General features: G+C 39.7%; 1 protein-coding gene across 1 annotated transcript in view; it reads left to right on the top strand.

Annotated features, from left to right (window-relative positions):
* plcb3 (phospholipase C, beta 3 (phosphatidylinositol-specific)) overlaps positions 1–21,698 on the top strand; it is an 89,333-nt gene that overhangs the window by 60,787 nt on the left and 6,848 nt on the right. The window contains exons 12-33 of the mRNA XM_047385912.1: positions 8,142–8,224; positions 8,402–8,486; positions 9,250–9,394; positions 10,188–10,289; positions 10,371–10,444; positions 10,531–10,627; positions 10,782–10,866; positions 12,614–12,738; positions 13,672–13,826; positions 13,917–14,078; positions 14,184–14,283; positions 14,406–14,510; positions 16,157–16,251; positions 17,049–17,178; positions 18,385–18,426; positions 18,566–18,675; positions 18,790–18,857; positions 19,010–19,148; positions 19,905–19,981; positions 20,159–20,248; positions 20,377–20,434; positions 20,654–20,740. Coding sequence (XP_047241868.1) covers positions 8,142–8,224; positions 8,402–8,486; positions 9,250–9,394; positions 10,188–10,289; positions 10,371–10,444; positions 10,531–10,627; positions 10,782–10,866; positions 12,614–12,738; positions 13,672–13,826; positions 13,917–14,078; positions 14,184–14,283; positions 14,406–14,510; positions 16,157–16,251; positions 17,049–17,178; positions 18,385–18,426; positions 18,566–18,675; positions 18,790–18,857; positions 19,010–19,148; positions 19,905–19,981; positions 20,159–20,248; positions 20,377–20,434; positions 20,654–20,740 — 2,214 coding nt within the window. The remainder of the gene's footprint in view (positions 1–8,141; positions 8,225–8,401; positions 8,487–9,249; positions 9,395–10,187; positions 10,290–10,370; positions 10,445–10,530; positions 10,628–10,781; positions 10,867–12,613; positions 12,739–13,671; positions 13,827–13,916; positions 14,079–14,183; positions 14,284–14,405; positions 14,511–16,156; positions 16,252–17,048; positions 17,179–18,384; positions 18,427–18,565; positions 18,676–18,789; positions 18,858–19,009; positions 19,149–19,904; positions 19,982–20,158; positions 20,249–20,376; positions 20,435–20,653; positions 20,741–21,698) is intronic.

Here is a 21,698-nt window from a genome sequence, read left to right as displayed (position 1 = left end):
CCTAAGCCACTCTAACTATAAGCTTTATCAAAAAGGAAAGTTTTAAGCCTAGCCTTAAAAGTAGACAGTTTGTTCATCTAGATGGCCATTGTTATACTAAAAACCACAACGATTGGGATACCTCTCTCTGTCAGATTGACCATAACCATTGGAAAAGAAAAGGGGTCATACAGGTAGCAGAAATGGAGGGTGTGTTTGCAACTCAACCATAACTGAGCCGGTTTAGGTTAAACCTGACTCCCCTTTACTCCATCCAACAGGGAGGGAAGAAGACAGAGGTACAAAATAAGGGATATAGCTCAGGATAACCTAAGCCACTCTAACTATAAGCTTTATCAAAAAGGAAAGTTTTAAGCCTAGCCTTAAAAGTAGACAGGGTGTCTGCCTCACGGACTAAAACCGGGAGCTGGTTCCACAGGAGAGGAGCTGATAACTGATAACTAAAGGATCTGCCTCCCATTCTACTTCTAGAGACTCTAGGAACCACCAGTAAACCTGCAGTCTGAGAATGAAGTGATCTGTTAGGAACATATGGAACAATCAGATCTCTGATGTATGATGGAGCTAGATCATTAAGGGCTTTATATGTGAGAAGGAGAATTTTAAATTCTATTCTGGATTTAACAGGGAGCCAGTGAAGGGAAGCTAAAATAGGAGAAATATGATCTCTTTTTAATTTTAATCAGAACTCTTGCTGCAGCATTTTGAATCAGCTGAAGGCTTTTAACTGCATTTTGTGGACATCCTGATAGTAACGAATTACAATAGTCCAGCCTTGAAGTAACAAATGCATGGACTAGTTTTTCAGCGTCACTCCTGGACAGGATATTTCTAATTTTGGCAATGTTCCGGAGGTGAAAGAAGGAAATCCTAGAAACCTGTTTAATATGGGATTTAAATGACATGTGGTCAAAAATAACACCAAGGGTTTTTACTTTATTACTGGAGGTCAATTTAATGCCATTCAGGTTAAGTGATTGACTAAGCAGTTTCTTTTTTAAAGACTCCGGTCCAAAGACGACAACTTCTGTCTTGTCTGAATTTAGAAGCAGAAAATTTAAACTCATCCAAGTTTTTATGTCTTCAAGACATGCTTGTAGTCTATCTAACTGGTTGGGCTCATCAGGATTTATGGATAAGTAAAGCTGAGTATCATCAGCGTAACAGTGAAAATGTATCCTATGCTGCCTGATAATTTGACCTATTGGAAGCATATATTTAGTAAAGACAATTGGCCCAAGTACTGAACCCTGTGGTACTCCACAATTAACCCTGGAGTTTAAAGATGATTTATCATTTACATGAACAAACTGGAATCTGTCAGACAAATAAGATTTAAACCAGCCTAGCGCTGTTCCCCTGATCCCTACAGCATATTCCAGCCTTTTTAAGAGAATATTATGATTGACTGTATCAAATGCAGCACTGAGATCTAACAGGACAAGTACAGACACAAGTCCATTATCTGAGGCCATAAGAATATCATTAGTGACTTTCAGCAGAGCTGTTTCAGTGCTATGATGAGCTCTGAAGCCTGACTGAAACTCTTCAAACAGGTCATTGCTGTGTAAATGCTCACACATTTGATTAGCAACTATTTTCTCAAGAATTTTAGATAAGAATGGAAGATTGGATATAGGTCTGTAATTTTTCAAGTCATCTCGATCAAGCGAAGGTTTCTTAAGTAAAGGTTTAATTACAGCTAACTTAAAAGCCTGTGGTACATATCCATTTACTAAAGATAGATTAATCATATCTAAAATGGGGCTGGTAATCAGAGGGAACACTTCCTTAAATAATTTGGTTGGTCTAACATACAAGTTGAAGGTTTAGATGAAGCTAATATTTCTGATAACTCAGGAAGCTCCACAGGATCAAAACAGTCCAAACACAGATCAGGTTCTACAGTTATTTCCAATGTTGTCTCACTTGCTGAGGATGAAGTAATCATCTTCGGGAGTATGTCAAAAATTTTATTTTTAATAGAATCAATTTTATTTAAGAAGAATCCCATAAAGTCCTGACTGCTGAGAGCCAAGGGAATGGATGGCTCAACAGAGCTATGACTCTGTGTAAGTTTAGCAACTGTACTAAAGAGAAACCTAGGATTATTCTTGTTCTCTTCTATTAATGATGAGAAATAAGCTGTTCTGGCTTGGCGAAGTGTCTTTTTATACAACAGTAGGCTATTTTTCCAGATTATGTAGGAATCCTCTAGGTGTGGTGAGCGTAATTTTTTCTCCAATTTTCTAACATTGTGCTTTAAAGTACGCAGCTCTGAATTAAACCAGGGAGTCAGTCTCCTATGAATAATTACCTTCTTTTTCAAGGGGGCTGCATTGTCTAATGCATCACGCAATGATGAAGAAATACTATGAACAAAAGAATCAATTTGTGAAGGGGAGGTGGACACTTTTTCTCTGTCTCCCGCACCCCTCCCATATCTGCCCTGCTTCAGCTCTGTGTCTTGTGTTTTTTTGGAGCCTCTTTTTGCACATCTTCCAAATTCTTCCAAATTATGGATTTGGTCAGCTGGTCTCTCAATGCAATTGATCAAATTTTCTCGACGAGAAGACAGGGGTCGGGAGAGCCCACTTGCCCGGACGGGACATTTTTCTCTGGATACACGATGGACTCCTGGCAGAAGTGGAGGATTGTGTGTTTGTCGATATTGTCAGTCGAGGATGTGGAAGATGTGTATATAATTGGATGTTTGATATCAGGATTTCTGCTTTTTGGAGTCAGCGGTTACCTGGCATATTGAGAAATTCTGAGAATGTCAGCAGCTGTTCTGGCCATTGTAAGGCTGCCTGGCATGTGTGATGGGATCTTCAGAGCGATCAACACTCAGACTGAGATGTTACGTGAGCTGAATCGCAGACTGGATGTGATCCTTACACAGGATCGCAGGCAGGTTGCAGTTCCTGGACTCAGGGGTGAAATGGGATAAATCTTGGAGAAAGTTGTTCGCTCGGATCTGGCGAAAGACCAGGAATTTGGCTGTTTGGATTCGCCTTTGAGAAGCACCAGCGAGACTCTCAAGGCTGACGGAAAATTAAGAGTCAGCCTAACCCAAATAATTATTGTTTTTCTGAATCTGGCTCCCCTGCACGGTCTTGATGGCTGGTTATATTCAACCTCTCCTGGAAGTTATGTAAACATGACGCTCTGCTCCCTCTGCCCCCTCCCTTCCCTGAGGACATCTGTGGACCTGCTCAGAACTTTGTGGCCGGTTGATGAACATTCCAACGAACCATCAAGGACAATGGTCTCTGGGACAGTGCTTCATGGACTTACTTGCACACACTCACTTACACACACACACACATGCTCAAAATAAACACATGCACCCCTCACACCACCTTCACCGTTCCCGGCATGATGTTGTTTTGTCAACTTGTTGCTTCTTTGTGCTGAGGTTTTTTGCAATCTCAAACTGTATCCTGCTAAGGATATAGTGTGAAATATGATTTTTTTCCCTTCTACTTACCTAATGTGGCCTCTTTTCTCATCTAGCAAGGGCAGCGCCTGTGAGTGCGCAGCAAAGCCTCAGTGACCTGTCCCTCCCTTGTCTTGTGTCATGATGTATGTTTGGATGGGTTTTACTGGAATTCTAATTTCCCCTCGGGGATCAATAACGTATCTTTGAATTGAATTTGAATTGAATTGAATTGAAACAAAATTATTGCCCTCCACTGTGTTTTTCTCTGATAATGAGGAAATTAAAAGTGGAACAGATTCTTTAAAGGCTGTTACAGCATTGTCTGATAATGATCTACTATAATGAAATTTTATTTCAGGTGTGGAGTACTCGGTTAAATTAAACTCAGAGGTTATTAAAAAATGGTCAGACGGGACAGGGTTATGAGAAAATATTGTTATGTCTTTACACTCAATGCCATATGTCAGCACAAGGTCCAGAGAATGAAGACAAAGGTGGGTAGGTTTGTTAATGTTTTGAGCAAAGCCAATTGAGTCTAAGAAAGCATTAAACGCTATATTTAAGCTATCACTTTCAGTGTCAACATGAATATTAAAATCTTCCACTATAATAGCCTTATCTGTATTTAAGACTAAATCAGATATAATGTCTGAAAACTCATCTAAAAAATGAGAGTAAGGGCCTGGTGGACGGTACAAAACAACAAACAGAAGTAGTTTTAGTGCTTTGCAATTTGGATGAGGAAAACTAAGGATTAAATATTTTAAAGAGTTGTAGCTATTGATTGGTCTGGGACTAATCAATAAATCGGACTGAAAGATGGTTGCTACTCCTCCTCAACCAGTATTTCGAGGAATGTGAAAATTTTAATAATTAGTAGAAATTGACTAACTTATAGTAACAATCCTCTTGCTGCAGCCAGGTTTCTGTGACGCAAAATAAATCAATCTGATTGTCACAAATCAGGTCACTAACTAGCAAAGTTTTTAAAGAGAGAGATCTTATGTTCAGTAAGCCACATTTAATTGTTTTCTTTTTCTTTTTAGTCTGAGTTGTGTTTATTTTTATTAGATTTTCCTGATTTCCTCGTTTTAGATTAATTTTTAATCTATTAAATTTTGGCCGTGGGCGAGACACTGTCTTAATAGGGGACTTTTAGAGTATTTTTTGGGTGGAGTAATGTAAACAACCATGGACTGATTTGCCAATTTAGAACACAAATGTCCAAAAATGGAGGAACTAGTTATCAAAAAAGTACAAGGTCACCTATTTTGGCCTTAATCCAGATGAAAGATGTAAACCACAGGATGTAACTAAAGCGCTGTGCCACATGTGCAGATGTATAGTGTCCGCAAAAGGCACAACGAACTTGCATGAGCATTTACATGTTCACCATTTGGCTGAGTATGCTACGCTGTCACTTGCGTACTTGTGACTGGCTGCTCAGAGCAGCGAGGTCACATACAGGTCCTTATCAAAATAATAGCATATTGTGAAAAAGTTCATTATTTTCCATAATGTAATGATGAAAATTTAACATTCATATATTTTAGATTCATTGCACACTAACTGAAATATTTCAGGTCTTTTATTGTCTTAATACAGATGATTTTGGCATACAGCTCATGAAAACCCAAAATTCCTATCTCACAAAATTAGCATATTTCATCCGACCAATAAAAGAAAAGTGTTTTTAATACAAAAAACGTCAACCTTCAAATAATCATGTACAGTTATGCACTCAATACTTGGTCGGGAATCCTTTGGCAGAAATGACTGCTTCAATGCGGTGTGGCATGGAGGCCATCACCCTGTGGCATTGCTGAGGTCTTATGGAGGCCCAGGATGCTTCGATAGCGGCCTTTAGCTCATCCAGAGTGTTGGGTCTTGAGTCTCTCAACGTTCTCTTCACAATATCCCACAGATTCTCTATGGGGTTCAGGTCAGGAGAGTTGGCAGGCCAATTGAGCACAGTGATACCATGGTCAGTAAACCATTTACCAGTGGTTTTGGCACTGTGAGCAGGTGCCAGGTCCTGCTGAAAAATGAAATCTTCATCTCCATAAAGCTTTTCAGCAGATGGAAGCATGAAGTGCTCCAAAATCTCCTGATAGCTAGCTGCATTGACCCTGCCCTTGATAAAACACAGTGGACCAACACCAGCAGCTGACACGGCACCCCAGACCATCACTGACTGTGGGTACTTGACACTGGACTTCTGGCAATTTGGCATTTCCTTCTCCCCAGTCTTCCTCCAGACTCTGGCACCTTGATTTCCGAATGACATGCAGAATTTGCTTTCATCCGAAAAAAGTACTTTGGACCACTGAGCAACAGTCCAGTGCTGCTTCTCTGTAGCCCAGGTCAGGCGCTTCTGCCGCTGTTTCTGGTTCAAAAGTGGCTTGACCTGGTGAATGCGGCACCTGTAGCCCATTTCCTGCACACGCCTGTGCACGGTGGCTCTGGATGTTTCTACTCCAGACTCAGTCCACTGCTTCCACAGGTCCCCCAAGGTCTGGAATCGGCTCTTCTCCACAATCTTCCTCAGGGTCCGGTCACCTCTTCTCGTTGTGCAGCGTTTTCTGCCACACTTTTTCTTTCCCACAGACTTCCCACTGAGGTGCCTTGATACAGCACTCTGGGAACAGCCTATTCGTTCAGAAATGTCTTTCTGTGTCTTACCCTCTTGCTTGAGGGTGTCAATAGTGGCCTTCTGGACAGCAGTCAGGTCGGCAGTCTTACCCATGATTGGGGTTTTGAGTGATGAACCAGGCTGGGAGTTTTAAAGGCCTCAGGAATCTTTTGCAGGTGTTTAGAGTTAACTCGTTGATTCAAATGATTAGGTTCATAGCTCGTTTAGAGACCCTTTTAATGATATGCTAATTTTGTGAGATATGAATTTTGGGTTTTCATGAGCTGTATGCCAAAATCATCCGTATTAAGACAATAAAAGACCTGAAATATTTCAGTTAGTGTGCAATGAATCTAAAATATATGAATGTTAAATTTTCATCATGACATTATGGAAAATAATGAACTTTATCACAATATGCTAATATTTTGAGAAGGACCTGTATAAAACAGTTAAATGTGGAGACTTTTTCCCGACGAGTACTTTATTGTGTTACGCTGCATATGAGGTCATAAAAGACCAGCGGATGTCCGCTTTGAGTCCGCCCATATTTTGTCGAAGTTGTATGGGTCAAAAATCATCTGTATATTAATGCGTTGTTCTACTACGTAAATAACGGAATGTGCCGCTTTCTACGCGTTGTGAATCTCAATGCGTAGTGACGTAAATAAATAACACGCAATCATGTAAAAACGCATCGTAATAATGTGTGGTAGCGTAAGATTTTTTATCATGGAGAGGCTGTCTTATTAGTGCTCAGCCACTTGATTTTACGGCATTTCACCTAATCAGTACAGTGCAAGAGCAAATGCAAGCAGAAGATCCCTGATCTTTGGGAAATGACAGAAAGTACATCCATCTGTCATTCTGCTCCTGCCTTAATCACACCCAGTTTAACAATAAAGTTTGGTATGAGATTCAGCTCACTGTACTTGTTATTTTTGGACAATAAAACATCAGTCATCTTTAACAGGCAATCAATTATCAATTTGAACAGATTATAGCATTTGATTACACAAACACAATTTACAGAAAGACTTGCTTTATTTAGTTCACTGCTGTATTTTCTTTTTTTGTTAAATTGTTTTGACTTGTACTATGCTTTAGCTTATGTTTTTGGAGTTTCATATTTAAAATGACAAAAGATACATTTAAAAGATAGTGTTTATCAACTTGTAGTTCCTCTTACATGACAGCAGATGTCAGCAAAAGGTTGGAATCCTACATCTAAGACTTTAACAAGAACTTAAATCTCACTCCGCATGTTACAAGTCGACTTTTAAACATCTGTGTATCCCATCTTTTTGTCAGGTGACCAGTTTTATCGTCTTAAATAGATTAAACTGTAGTTATTTAAAAAGTGCAAATAAGAACAGATTTCTGTATATTTTACAGGTTAAGATTTCAGACTGTGTTGATGAGTTTCATGAATCAACACTGTCTAAACATTTTGAGGTTCTAAAATTAATACAGCAAACTACAGATTTATAAAAACTATAAGAGATATTATTGCCTATCAAAGATGAACAGTAGAGCTCAGTTTCATCAACTTCAATGCTGTGTCTGTAAGGTTTTCAATTTCTTTTTGAAAATTCATAGTTTTATGATGTATTACAGTGGTCCCAATAAAGTTAGATGTTCTGAAATATTTTGTATTGGTTTTTAAACTCTGAGAGAAAGGTAGTGAATTTAAAATGTTAGCGAAAATGAGAAAAAGTTTAGCTTAGGTGCTTATTAATTGTCGCATTCATTAACATTCTTCACAGTCAGAATAAGCAGCATTACTGGAAACCAGCATGGTCACATGCTATACATATATTGAGATAAAGAGCACCTTGTCTCTTCTTTTCAGTGTAAGAAATGAAAACAAAATGAGGTTCAACATAAATGTACCAATAAAAAAATATATTTAAAGCTGGTCTTAGACCCACACTTATTTTTTAAATGTATTTAATGAACATAAGTGTAAAAAAACAAAACAATGTATCATCTAAAGAGTTAATTGTACTTCTGAAATGAGTCATTTTGTTCCAGTTTTAAAAGTCCTCTTTCTGTTTTTTACTGCAGGAGGTAATTGAAGCGATAGCAGAGAGTGCCTTCAAGACTTCCCCTTACCCTGTCATCCTGTCTTTTGAAAACCATGTTGACTCGTAAGTCCAGTTAAGACACTGCGTGTGCTGATGTTGCCTCCACTATTAAACTCTACCAGTTTTGTCAGAGTATGTTTACATTTGGCTCTTTTGTTAGAATATTTGCCTTTAAACTTGGCCATTGATGCTTGAAGGCATGTAGGGTTCCCGGTTTACAACAGATTTTTGTCATTTCAGAGCTAAACAGCAGGCCAAGATGGCGGAGTACTGCAGGACGATTTTTGGAGATGCCCTGCTGATTGATCCACTGGACAAATATCCGGTAACACCCGAATCCTTTTTCACAGTGTTATCAAACTTCCAGAGCACCAGATTTAATCAGATCCCTCTGATACTCAGATGTGCTCATAGTGCGTGATGCACCCTGCTACAAGTACCACACAGTTCTTTAACCAAACCTTAACCTGATTCATGACCAATAATTAGGGTTGCAAAGTAGAGGTTAGATGGGGAATTGTGGAAACGTTTTGTAGGAATTATAAAAATTAACAAGAAATTTGAAGTAATTTTAGCATATTGTATTATTTATTATTATTTAACTCTGGGTCGATTGCCGTGGAATCCAGTTTGTAAATTTCTGAAATATTCCAACCCATCCCAAGCAAAGGTCATAACAGTGTTAAAAAGAAAGACAGCATTAATGAGATTTTAAATACGGGGAGAAATTACAAAAAGTATGGTCTCATTTTATTACAAGGTAGTTACGAACATGGGGACAGGTTCTTCCCCATTTTGTTTTATAAGCTAAACCAGAAACATTACCAAACAGATAAAACCTGTGGTTCAAGGAAATCAATGAAATACGGCAACATTTAAACGAAGCACAGTGATACATGTCCTAAAGCAGCAAAACCAATAACTTTAGCTTCCGTTTTAAAACACTAGTTTTGAGACTGTGTTTAGAATTTAAGCTCAAATCAAATTAAAAACCAATCTTTTTTCATTGTTAATCTATCGATGCTCAGCCTTGCTGTGTCATTCTGCCCTGGTTCAACATTACCATTTACCATCTGTATGACTTTTAGCTGGTCCCAGGTCAGCTGCTTCCCTCACCCCAAGACCTGATGGGAAAAATCCTTATCAAAAACAAGAAGAAACATCTTCATAACCCTGCAGAAGGAGGCAGCATACGGCGCAAAGAGCCCGGGGAGCATTCATCGCCCACCAACGGTAGGAGTGTCTGGTGCCGCCCGCCTACACAATCATAGGGAAAGACTGCTGATTTGACATTTATCCAACAGGCAGTCATTGACACCTTCCAGAAGGGAGGGTGAGCCACAAAAGGTCATTGCTAAAGTATCCAAAATTAATAATGGAAAGTTGAGTGGAAGGCAAAAGTGTGGGTGAAATAGGTGAACAAGCAATAGGGGCTAAATGGGCTACCACTGTGGCATTCCATTAATTCCATTAAAATAAATGACATTTTCCATGATAATCTTATTTTTTAGATGTACCTGAGCAGTAGATGATCACCTGTAGGATGATGCATTCCTCAGGTCATCTGTCCGGTATTGGCTGGAGTTTTTAGATTCTGTTTATTAGCTGGAGATGCACTCTTGGAATGCTCTTGGTTTCAGACACATTTTTTGTTTTTTTGTGGTTTAATTATTACTGTGATACAATATCTGTAGGAGAGACTGATCAATAAAATCTGACGAGATACACAATGCGATTTATTCTTGACAGTAAGAAGAGCTTAAACATCTTTTATGGGTTACAGTGGAGTTTTCACTACTTCTGCCATCCACATCTTCAGTTTCCTCATTTATTTAAACCATGCCAGGCACAACATGCTGTCAAGGTCAGACACAAGGACAGGACAGAAAATGAGTGAAAAAGCAGCCACAGCTCTAAAAGAATCCTCAGGAATATCTGCAGAAACGCTAAAACACTATTGATTAAAACTAAACTAACTTGAAACTTTTGCCAATTATGTTTCTGCAAAATCTGTCTGTTTGTGCAGATTGCCCTCTAACAGACAGAGAAGGACAGCAGCTCCTGTCCAATGGCGAGCAAAAGCTGGCTGAGAGGGCGGTCAAAGAATTGGGGCCTCGTAAGTCCCTTGGTAGGTGTAAACAGTATTGAATGGATTCAGCCGGTGTACATATGTATAAGATTTCTGAATGTTTTTATCTCCTTCTGGCAGGGGGTGAAGGAGAAAGTGAGGAGGAAGAGGACGATGAGCCTCCGCTGGACCAAAAAAAACCCACATCTGATGAGGTAAGAGCCATTGGAGAGGGTTGATTGGTCTTTCTACGGGCTCTTGGGGCGCTTGCTGATGGATTATTGCTATCTTCCTCCCTTAGGGTACAGCCAGCAGTGAGGCAAATGCCACTGAAGAGATGTCCAATCTTGTCAACTATATCGAGCCTGTTAAATTCAAGAGCTTTGAGGTGGCAGCTAGTAAGTGTGTGTTAGCAGATGATGAGGAAACAGATGGAGACAGTTCCAGTTAACCTAATACACATATTGATTGTTATATTTTGTCCATCCTGTTCCTTACCAGTTACCAATATTTATCCGAACTGACTTCCTTTTTCACCCCTTCCTTTTCCAGAGAGGAGGAAGTTCTTTGAGATGTCCTCGTTTGTGGAAACCAAAGGCATGGATGCCCTGAAGAACTCTCCCATTGAGTTTGTTGAGTATCCTTAAAAGCTTGAAGAAGAGTTTGTGTGTTCATGTTTCTGCCAGTATTTCTCAGATTTAAGGCCGAGGTCCAGGAAATAGATATATTCTATTGACCCTAAATCCCTATTCCATGTGGCCCCACTGAATATAGATAGAATCCATACAGTTAAGCTTGTGGTTTCAGGGTCGGTATTTGGTCTCTGGACTAAGAGAAAGCTGCTATTCCTTCTTTGACTCGGCATTTTGAGTTGCAGATAATATCAATTGTAGAAACGAGTGAGATCCTAAATGGTAAACCGTTGATATACCAACCAGATGATCTACAGGGATTGGACAATGAAACTGAAACACTTGTCATTTTAGTGTGAGAGGTTTCATTGCTAAATTGGACCAGCCTGGTAGCCAGTCTTCATTGATTGCACATTGCACCAGTAAGAGCAGAGTGTGAAGGTTCAATTAGCAGGGTAAGAGCACAGTTTTACTCAAAATATTGAAATGCACACAACATTATGGGTGACATACCAGAGTTCAAAAGAGGACAAATAGTTGGTGCACGTCTTGCTGGCGCATCTGTGACCAAGACAGCAAGTCTTTGTGATGTATCAAGAGCCACGGTATCCAGGGTAATGTCAGCATACCACCAAGAAGGACGAACCACATCCAACAGGATTAACTGTGGACGCAAGAGGAAGCTGTCTGAAAGGGATGTTCGGGTGCTAACCCGGATTGTATCCAAAAAACATAAAACCACGGCTGCCCAAATCACGGCAGAATTAAATGTGCACCTCAACTCTCCTGTTTCCACCAGAACTGTCCGTCGGGAGCTCCACAGGGTCAATATACACGGCCGGGCTGCTATAGCCAAACCTTTGGTCACTCATGCCAATGCCAAACGTCGGTTTCAATGGTGCAAGGAGTGCAAATCTTGGGCTGTGGACAATGTGAAACATGTATTGTTCTCTGATGAGTCCACCTTTACTGTTTTCCCCACATCTGGGAGAGTTACGGTGTGGAGAAGCCCCAAAGAATCGTACCACCCAGACTGTTGCATGCCCAGAGTGAAGCATGGGGGTGGATCAGTGATGGTTTGGGCTGCCATATCATGGCATTCCCTTGGCCCAATACTTGTGCTAGATGGGTGCGTCACTGCCAAGGACTACTGAACTATTCTTGAGAACCATGTGCATCCAATGGTTCAAACATTGTATTCTGAAGGTGGTGCTGTGTATCAGGATGACATTGCACCAATACACACAGCAAGACTGGTGAAAGATTGGTTTGATGAACATGAAAGTGAAGTTGAACATCTCCCATGGCCTGCACAGTCACCAGATCTAAATATTATTGAGCCACTTTGGGGTGTTTTGGAGGAGCGAGTCAGGAAACGTTTTCCTCCACCAGTATCACGTAGTGACCTGGCCACTATCCTGCAAGAAGAATGGCTTAAAATCCCTCTGACCACTGTGCAGGACTTGTATATGTCATTCCCAAGACGAATTGACGCTGTATTGGCCGCAAAAGGAGGCCCTACACCATACTAATAAATTATTGTGGTCTAAAACCAGGTGTTTCAGTTTCATTGTCCAACCCCTGTACATGTTCTAGTCTTTGTTCGAAGCTAAGTTTGGACCATTCATCAGCCTGGACATCAGGAACAGATTTTTGACCCTGGCAGCTTCCAGTATGTGATAAATTGAATCTACAGATGTTGCACCTCTCTGCATCTGTAAAGCGTGTCGATCTTTGACAGAACTCCTCCAGGTACAATAAGAACCAGTTGAGCCGGATCTACCCCAAAGGAACGAGGGTAGACAGCTCCAACTACATGCCTCAGCTCTTCTGGAACGTTGGTTGCCAGATGGTGGCGCTGAACTTTCAGACTCTTGGTAAGGACAGTAATATACTCTTTGCTCTTTTGGATTTATCTTTGGGATTTCTAAAGCTGACATATACAGCGCACTTCACACTCAGTGGCAGCCGCTGTTCAAATCTGCAAAATAACCTGACATAAATGCTGTTTGCCTCTCTTCAAAATGGCAAATGGCTTCAAGAAAGTAGAGATTCACCTAAACCTGTCAAAAGCTAGCTAACAGTCGGACCAGTAATCGATAAGTTTAAGGCAACTGTAAGTGTCTCCACACAGTGGGGAGGATGGTAAAGGAGGTTAAAGAAAATCTCCATTATTAGAGATCGCCAGTGACATCCTGGTCACCAAAGAGTGTATAACAACAATCAGATGCTAACTACTTACCAATTGGTTGGACTTTTTGGCAGCAAACATCCTAATACTATGGATGAATATGTGGGTCTGTGATGCTGTGTGCCTTTAAATGATGTCATGATGAGCTGCCCTCATTTTAAGTGCTCAGTTCAAAGCTCTCAAAAAAGTAAACACAACTCAGAACATTGTTTACAAGCAACACTGAGTTCATGCAGTCTGTATGTTGTAAACAGAGTTGGTGTTTTAAAATCCATTGCTATTTGCTCTGGTTAAGCTATGCTCTGCTATAAACATGCTTAAAGCTTTGTTTAACTGTCCAAAGAGTCATGTTAAAGATCCCCCTTTCTGTATGCTTTAACCTTTTATGAGTTTGCAAACAAAAATGTTTAAAGTGTTATTTTCTTTCTACTGAATTAATGTACTCAGCGTACTTTTTCTAGTGTGAATTTGTAAAACTAAAAAAGGAATTTATTTTAAGGCCTTTACTAGGGTTGCCAAAAAACAGTAGAGGGGGCTGTTTTATGAATAGCTTTCACATTGCCTGTGCAAAAATCCTCTTTTCTGTAATTAAAACATTGTTTTTTTTGTTTTTACTCAGACCTTCCTATGCAGCTGAACATGGGCGTATTTGAATATAATGGCCACAGTGGCTACCTGCTGAAACCAGAGTTCATGAGGAGGACAGACAAACACTTTGACCCGTTTACGGAAAGCATAGTAGACGGGATTGTTGCCAATACAGTCACAATTAAGGTACAAACCAAGGTGTTGGTATTTTTTATTGTCTGACTAAAGGAGTTTGTGTGAGCTTGCTATAACTGTGTGTAACTGCACCTCCACCAGGTGATCTCAGGTCAGTTCCTGACAGAAAAAAAGGTGGGTGTATACGTGGAGGTGGACATGTTTGGACTTCCAGCTGATACAAAGAGGAAGTATAGAACCAAGACCTCCAATGGGAACTCCCTGGACCCTGTGTGGGAAGATGAAACTTTTTTCTTCTATAAGGTCACTCACAGAGCACACTTTTATGTGTTGTTGTTAAATGTTTTTCTCACATTTCATCTTTTGACCCACATCCTTTCTTAATCTGTTGGTTCCAACATTTTCCAGGTGGTTCTCCCTACATTGGCATCTCTGAGGATAGCCGTGTTTGAGGAAAACGGAAAGTTTATTGGACACCGAATTCTCCCTGTGTCCGCCATCAGACCCGGTGAGCCTACTAATATTTATGTGAATTGAAAGCAAAGTCCCCTACTAATGCATAATATATGTCATCGGTCATATTTTATTTATCATTGATTTATATCCATATGTTTTCTGTTTTCCCTTCAGGCTACCACTACATCAACCTGAAAAATGAGCTTAACCAGCCACTTTTGCTGCCCTCCCTGCTGGTTTATACTGAAGCTAAGGACTACATCCCTAATGAACACCAAGGTAGATGTTCCACATTAATTTCACAACTAGGAGAACCAGCTGTCCTTAAATACAGTCATCCTACAGTTGAAACTTAAAAGACATGTTCCTTTTTTAATCAACAAGAAAATAACTTTGTTCTGTATTTTTAAGACTGTGCAAATCTATGAAATCATTGTGGTCAAAGATACAGATTTAGAAGGAAAAGAGAAAACTACAAAAGGAAGCAGAAAGCAATGTTTATTAATATATAAATGGAAAGAAAATGTTTTAAAGGTACACCGCATAGTCTGCCACCAGGACAGGACTGCTTCTTGACAAAATGAGTCTTTATGTTTCATAAAGTTTGCAACTCAAAACACCGCTTTGCACCAAACCCTACCTTTAATAGAATCCTGAACTGGATTCTTGCACAGATCACCCAGACTACATTTAAAGTCTCCATAAAATAGCTGTAAAATCATTTATACATACTGTATCAAGTTAGAAATAAAAAAATATGCTAATTGTTCTGTCGCTTCTGGACCATATTGGTGTATTTGTAAATTAGAGGCAATGTAGAGTATTTTCTATATAATGTGTGGTTTGTGGTTTAAACCAACAGGTTCCAAATTAATAATTTAGATTTTAAGGAGATTTTAGTTTTTTTGTTAAACTAGTTTCTCCCTTGGGATCAATTTTAAGAATCTTTTGCGACTCATTTCTTGCTCCATTTTCTGTGATTTTATTTTTAAAAAACATAAAAACGTGTAACAAAATATAATTTAAAACTGCAGCATCAGATTCTGTTCAAACCTGTTCTATTCAGGAGCACCAAGGGTTTTGATATAAACTATTGACGGCTGAAGTCCATTAATTTTTCTGTCTCAACACACTTCAGCACTAAGCAACCATTGTGCAATAAAAGTGTAGAATGACGCCTGTCTACACGGTACTTGATTTAGACTTATAACTATTTGGGGTCTGTTTTTGTATGTTAAATACACATAAAATATGCATTAGGCTGGAGCTGTATGGAAGAAACGACGTTCTAAGTCTTTTGAGTTATTCCAGAGCAAAATTAAGTAAACAATATGTACATTTGGTGCGATCAGCAGAAAAAAAATTAAGCTACGATCTCAGATTTTAAAACCGCAAGATTTATTTTTCCACCATTTTTATTTTCTGTCTTTTTATATGGCTTTTTAGTTTGTTTTTTTTGTTTTTTTTGACAAATTAACTACTATTCAGACAAGCTAACCCCTACTTTTAGCTACCATTTTCCTTTCTGCTTTTTATTTAAACTAGTTTATTTATTTATTTATTTATTATCAGTTAATGACTTTAAATAAATGCGTTGATATCTATTTGAAATCCATTCGTTAAACTTTTTAAACAAAGATACACTGTTGTCGCCAATACTATGGGCTGTTTAAAGCCAGCAGTTGGTTAGCCTAGCTTAGCAGCTAGCCTGCCTCTCATGTTGTTAGCTTATTTGTTGTAGCTCTATTTAACTTCCCTGTTGTCCAAAGCCTTAATTTTGTATTTTTTATTGTATAATATAATATATTTATAATATTGAATTTGTTATATGTGGCTGTTTAATAAACAATTAACTTAATAAAGCTATACTCTTATAAAGCTAATTATCATTCTCCGGTGTTTCTTTGGTGTGTTTGTGTTTTCAGAATATGCTGAGGCTCTGACCAACCCCATTAAGCACATCAGTCAGTTAGCCAGGAGAGAGAAACAGCTTGCCGGTCTCCTGGAGGACAATATTGAGGTCAGACACAAACATACTTTAGGGTGTATTCACACCAGAAAAGTACTTTGGTCCGCTTGTTTGGTCCGGACTAAAAGCGGACTTAATTTTTTACGTTTGGTGTGGTTCGCTATTACATTGTACTTTTTGCAAGTGAATTATTAGTTGTAAACAAAAGCCACTGAAAGCCCCAAGATTTAAAGCCCCAGGATTTTTTTTTGCCCGGGTAATAGGAATCCCGGGGAATCTCGTATGTTATTTTTCCATTGCTTAGAAAGGCCAATTTATTTAAATCAGCCAAATTACATATGGGGAAGTTGTGAAGAAAACTGCAATACACCTTCATTTCAGCAGATGACATTACTCCTTTACTCCGGTTAAATTTTAAATAAATAATTTTTTTTTGTTTCAACTGATTAATAATAGACAATGAGCAGCTTTAGAGTTTTACAGTTTATTCATTCCTTCCATTATTCTTTAAATTGCACTGGATCCATAAGCAGGGACGCAGAGCACGTCATCTCTTTAAGCTTGCATTCTCTGATGCCGGTCCAGAACTAGAGATAGAAAGTCGCAAAATCTGTGTTGAATGAGCTGCTTTCATCCATTTCCGGGTCTGTGCTCTGTCCCACCCCCATCATTTCTGTCCAATGGTAGCAATGATCGTCAACCGCGTGGCTTTGTTTACAAATAATAGGTCACTTGGAAAAGTACAGTGTGAAAGCAAACTGCACCAAACGAAGATTCTTTATCTTGTCTCCACTTTTATCATCTTTTCTTCGTCTGTTTTAACATCTGAAATGTTTACTTTTGGACAGCAACCCAAAGAGGGAGACATCAGCAAAGAGACGGAGGTGATCCCAACAAATTCACTCCCATCTCCGCTCCAACCGCATCCCCTTAGTCCTCCAGATGAATCTCCAGACATCCCCAGGTTGCCCGCACCAGGTAGGCACATCCAAAATTTCTCAACAAGTCTTATCCTTAATTGGCAGTTCATTATATATAAAACCTTTTAGACTATCCTCTGACATCAAAAACCGTTTAAACCTTGAGCCTATAGAACGGCTTCCTTCCCACCTTCCACTGCAGGTCAGCAGGGTGTTTTTAATGTTGCATTAGCCACCAGTTGTAATGCACTAGTCTTGAGGACTGAAGAGCTGTAATGTGTGCTAAGCTGATATGCGTAGAGTACCTTGCAAATCCTTTCCACGATTTATCATGCTGCAACCACAGATGTGAAGGAATTTTATTAGGGTTTTAATGTGACGGACCAACACAAAGTAATGAACACTTGTGGAGTGAAAGGAAAATAATACAAGGCTTTAAACAAGGTTTTAAAACTGCAGATATCCACCGCTCAGGGGAGAGAATCTGCTGACAACTATTAGTTGTGCACTTGAAAAATCCCCACAAATCTGGACTTTATAAAGGAGTGGCAGGAAGAAAACTGTTGTGTAAAGAAAGTCATTTTAGCTGTTTCCCATAAGACATGGAACGAACACAGCAAACATGTGGAAGAAGGTGCTCTGATCAGATGAGACTAAATCTGAACTGTTTGCCCCACACACAAACGCAATATGTGGAGAAAGCCACCACTGCACATCTCCCTGAACACACCATCCCCTCACTCGCGGGGACACACGGTAGTGGCTGCATCATCCTGTGGGGATGCTTTTCATTAGCAGAGACAGGGAACCTCATCATTGTTGATGGGAACATGGATAGAGCTGAGCACAGAACTATTCTGGTAGAAAACCTGTTAAGAGACTGGAGTGGAGGATTACCTTCCAGCAGGAAATCAGCCCTAAACATAAAGCCAGAGTGTCAGCATGGCCCCATCACATAAAATCCAACAAAGTACTGTGACCTTTGTTGTTCTACTGTGGCAAAATGTGGAAAAGTTCAAGGGATATTTTACAAGGCATCGATCCATCTAGGAGCTTCTTTTGTCAAGTCTTCCCATAACTTTGGGACAAATAATCATTGAACATATTTTATTGTACAACTGCAAAAATGATTTAGTTGAATTTGCATTCAAGCCAGCTGAAGCACAAGTTTGTGCATGATTCATTTGTCCATCATCTGTTGCACATGAGCTGTGAGTGTTTTCTGTGCTTTCTTTCTCCTGTGTTTCTGTGCCTCCATGTGTAGTACAAACCCCTAAGGAGGACCTGGTAGCCACTGTGCTCACAGGTAAGGTCCCATCACAACACATTCATTTCCACCCTGAAATGAATGTTGCTCCATCATGTTTGTCATATAAAGCTGCCATTTTAAATAAGTCTGTCAGGGGTTGATATAAGCTGGATTTACTATGATGTTTGTCTTCTAGAGATCCAGTTTCTGTCGGTGGAGGACCTGAAGGCGCAGAAGACTTACACTAAACTGATGAAGAAACAAATGAAAGATCTCAGTGAGCTGCGGAAGAAAAACCTAAAGAAGGTAAAAGCGAAGTAGAAAATGGTTGACATAGATATGAGAATTTGTAAAAGATTCATTGAGAACTTTTGTCATTTTTCCATACAACTTCTTTCGTGTGTTTTTTTTTCTCCCCAGATTCAGTCTGAAAGTCAGAAGAAGCGCACCATAATTGAGAAAAACTTCAAACGCAGCCTGAAGAAAAGGTAAGTAAAGACTGGTAGATGGATGAGTGGTTAAACAGGTGATTAGGAAGGTAGATCTTTGATGTGAAGATGCAAATAAAAGATAATGAACTACAGAGAAAAGTTTTTAGTCAAAGGTACTGTGGCCAAACCGGTTTTCCTCTGTTCTCTAGTGATTCCCAGGACGGGGTACAGCAGGACCTGGAGAAGCAGAAGGTCCAGCTCAGGGAGCAGCACATGCATGAGCTCCTAACACTGCGCCAGGAGCTTTACGAGCAGGAAAAACAGATGCAGCAACAACATCTGACAGAGGTAATGACACTTGAGCACAAAGCTTAATACATCAATTTAGGGGTGGTGATCTCCAGTCCTTAAGCGGTAGTGTCCTGGTCTTGGTTTGGCAGTTATCAGAAGAGGACTTTGGACCACTGAGTCCTTTTTCTCGTTAGTCCATGTAAAACCCATCTGATGTTGAACCAGGAGTAGAGTTCAGGAGTGGCCTAAGACAAAGAATGTGACAGTTGTAGCCTGTTTGCTTAAGCGTCACCGACTCAAACCCCAATCCTCTCAAGGCTGCAGTTATCCCTGTTTCTTGTCTACCTAGTTCGTACACGCTTTTTCCTTCCACTCAATTTTCTGTAAATATGCTTCAATAAAGCCACCACCTTCTTTGGCAATACCCTCGTTAAGGTAGGGTGTCAGTGACTGTCTGCTGAAGCGCTCTTAAGCCGGCAGTCTTTCTCCTGATTAGGCAGGCTGCTATAATGGTTCATTAATAAAAATTAATAAAATGTTTTTATTTGTCTTATGTAATATTAAAATTATCTGAAAACTGACTTTTGGGTTTTCAGAAATAAATGCTTGAAATGGATATACCTCTGGGTGTAATTAATCTATATAATACATACATTTTTGTTGATGAAAGAAATAACTTCTCGATGATATACTTTGAGATGCACCTGTACTGTAGATCCTGTAACCTACAGGGGGCCCTCAGGACAGTCCGGTCCAAAATGTCCAACGCAACAGCATCCTATGTCACTGAAAAACCTGCTGCTGTCATTTCAGGCCTTTCAGAGGCTAAAACAGACGGCAGCTGAAAGCCACAGTGCTCAGCAGAAGAAGCTTAAAGAAATCTGTGAGAAGTAAGAGCATCCATTTATCCCTACACAACAGCCAACACTTCAGTTTTCCAGGATTAATTTTATTGCTGGTTGGAATTTCTCCTTATTATTAAGTCTCAGCTGTATCTCTTTAATCTGTTTTTTTTTTTTTTTTTTTGGTCTTCTATGTATCAAGTTAAACTGTAGCTGTGTCTGCAGGGAGAAGAAGGAGCTCCACAAGATGCTGGAAAGGAAGCGATTAAACAGCATTGTTGAAGCCAAGGCCAAAGACAAGGAGAAGGCTGAAATGTACAAATCATTTTATTTCCATTGACCTGTGTACCTGAGATACATCCAGTGATTACTGTGTTTTTACAACTAAGTCTCTGCTATCTTTCATTGCTCTCTTTTGTCCTTGTGCTTATTTGTCTCTTTAGGGACCAAAATGAGATCAACAGGAAACACATTAATGAGTCTGTCGACACCCTCCGCAGGGTACATACTCCACCTCACACATGCACATGCATGACCAACACTCCTAGCAAGTTTCAGATGACCTCATTTAGAGCACAGATGTCGGTTTTTGTCTTCATCTGGAGCCTGTTTCTCTTGAGCAGCAACTGTAGTTCCTTTGCTTGGCTTTCCTTTGTGATTTTAGGAAAATGTATTTTCTGTTCTTGCCTAAATTTCTGGTCTCCACTTTCTGCTCACCAGATGGAGAAGGCGCAGAGCATGAGACAAGAGAAGTTCGCACTGAGGCATCAGGAGGTGCTGCAACAGTTGGAAACCCTGCTTCCACAGGTGAGCACTGACAAACTCATGCATTAAACCAAATGCAGCACAAGGGCCACTTTTCTTTAAAAACACACGTTAATCTAAGCAGGGGTTCTCAACAATGGTTCTCAGGACCCACTACTCTGCATGTTGTGGGTGTTTCCCAGCTGTTACACTTAAATGAACTGGTGGTTAACAGGCCTCTTAAGCACTTAATGGCAGGCTGAGGTTTACCACAGCAGGGACAAATCTAAGTTATGAAAGACTATGGGCTTTTAAGACTAGGATTGAGAAAAACTGATCTAAGGATCACGAAGCTTTGGGGGGGAGCCGTAATTCCAGGGTTTCTACGCAGCCTTTAAAAGGTCTGGATTATGATTTCACGGTTAAAACAAGAGAAGTCCAGTCCTGGAGAGCTACCATCCTGGAACTTTTAGATGCATCCCTGCTCTAACACGTCCAAATCTGATGGCTGGAGTCCCTCCTCAGCATTCAGTCATTCAGCTCTGCAGAGGCCTGGAAACAAGCCATTCATTGGATTCACATGTGTTAGAGAGGGGATGCATTTTAAAGCTGCAGGACAGTCTCTCTCCAGAACTGGACTCAGCCATAGCCGATGTAAGTACATCTCTAGAAAATTGAAAAACAGATGCTTTCTTTTTTAAGTCAAAAATTGCCCCAAAAATCTGAATATTTTGAGTTTAAAAACATCTGCAAATGCATAGGAACCCTGAGTTTAATATTTTGAATAGTCTATGCCCTTAAAAGGATGCAAATTGAAATATAGTGTCGAAAAAAATGCCTTTTCAGAATATTTTCAAAGCAAATTTTCCAAAAACAATGGAAACCCCAAGTTACTTTCATGGCAACAGTGGGTGAATGAAGAACAAATTGTGTCATTTTAAGAAACATTTTTTTCATTAAATGTTGAAAGTTTCAGGTTAATCCAGCTCTAAAATGTTAATTGTTTTTTTTATTTAAAAAT

Source organism: Girardinichthys multiradiatus, chromosome 14, assembly GCF_021462225.1.
Source record: "Girardinichthys multiradiatus isolate DD_20200921_A chromosome 14, DD_fGirMul_XY1, whole genome shotgun sequence".
In the NCBI taxonomy this organism is placed as follows: Eukaryota; Metazoa; Chordata; class Actinopteri; order Cyprinodontiformes; family Goodeidae; genus Girardinichthys; species Girardinichthys multiradiatus.
This window is presented reverse-complemented; position numbering and strand designations above follow the sequence as displayed.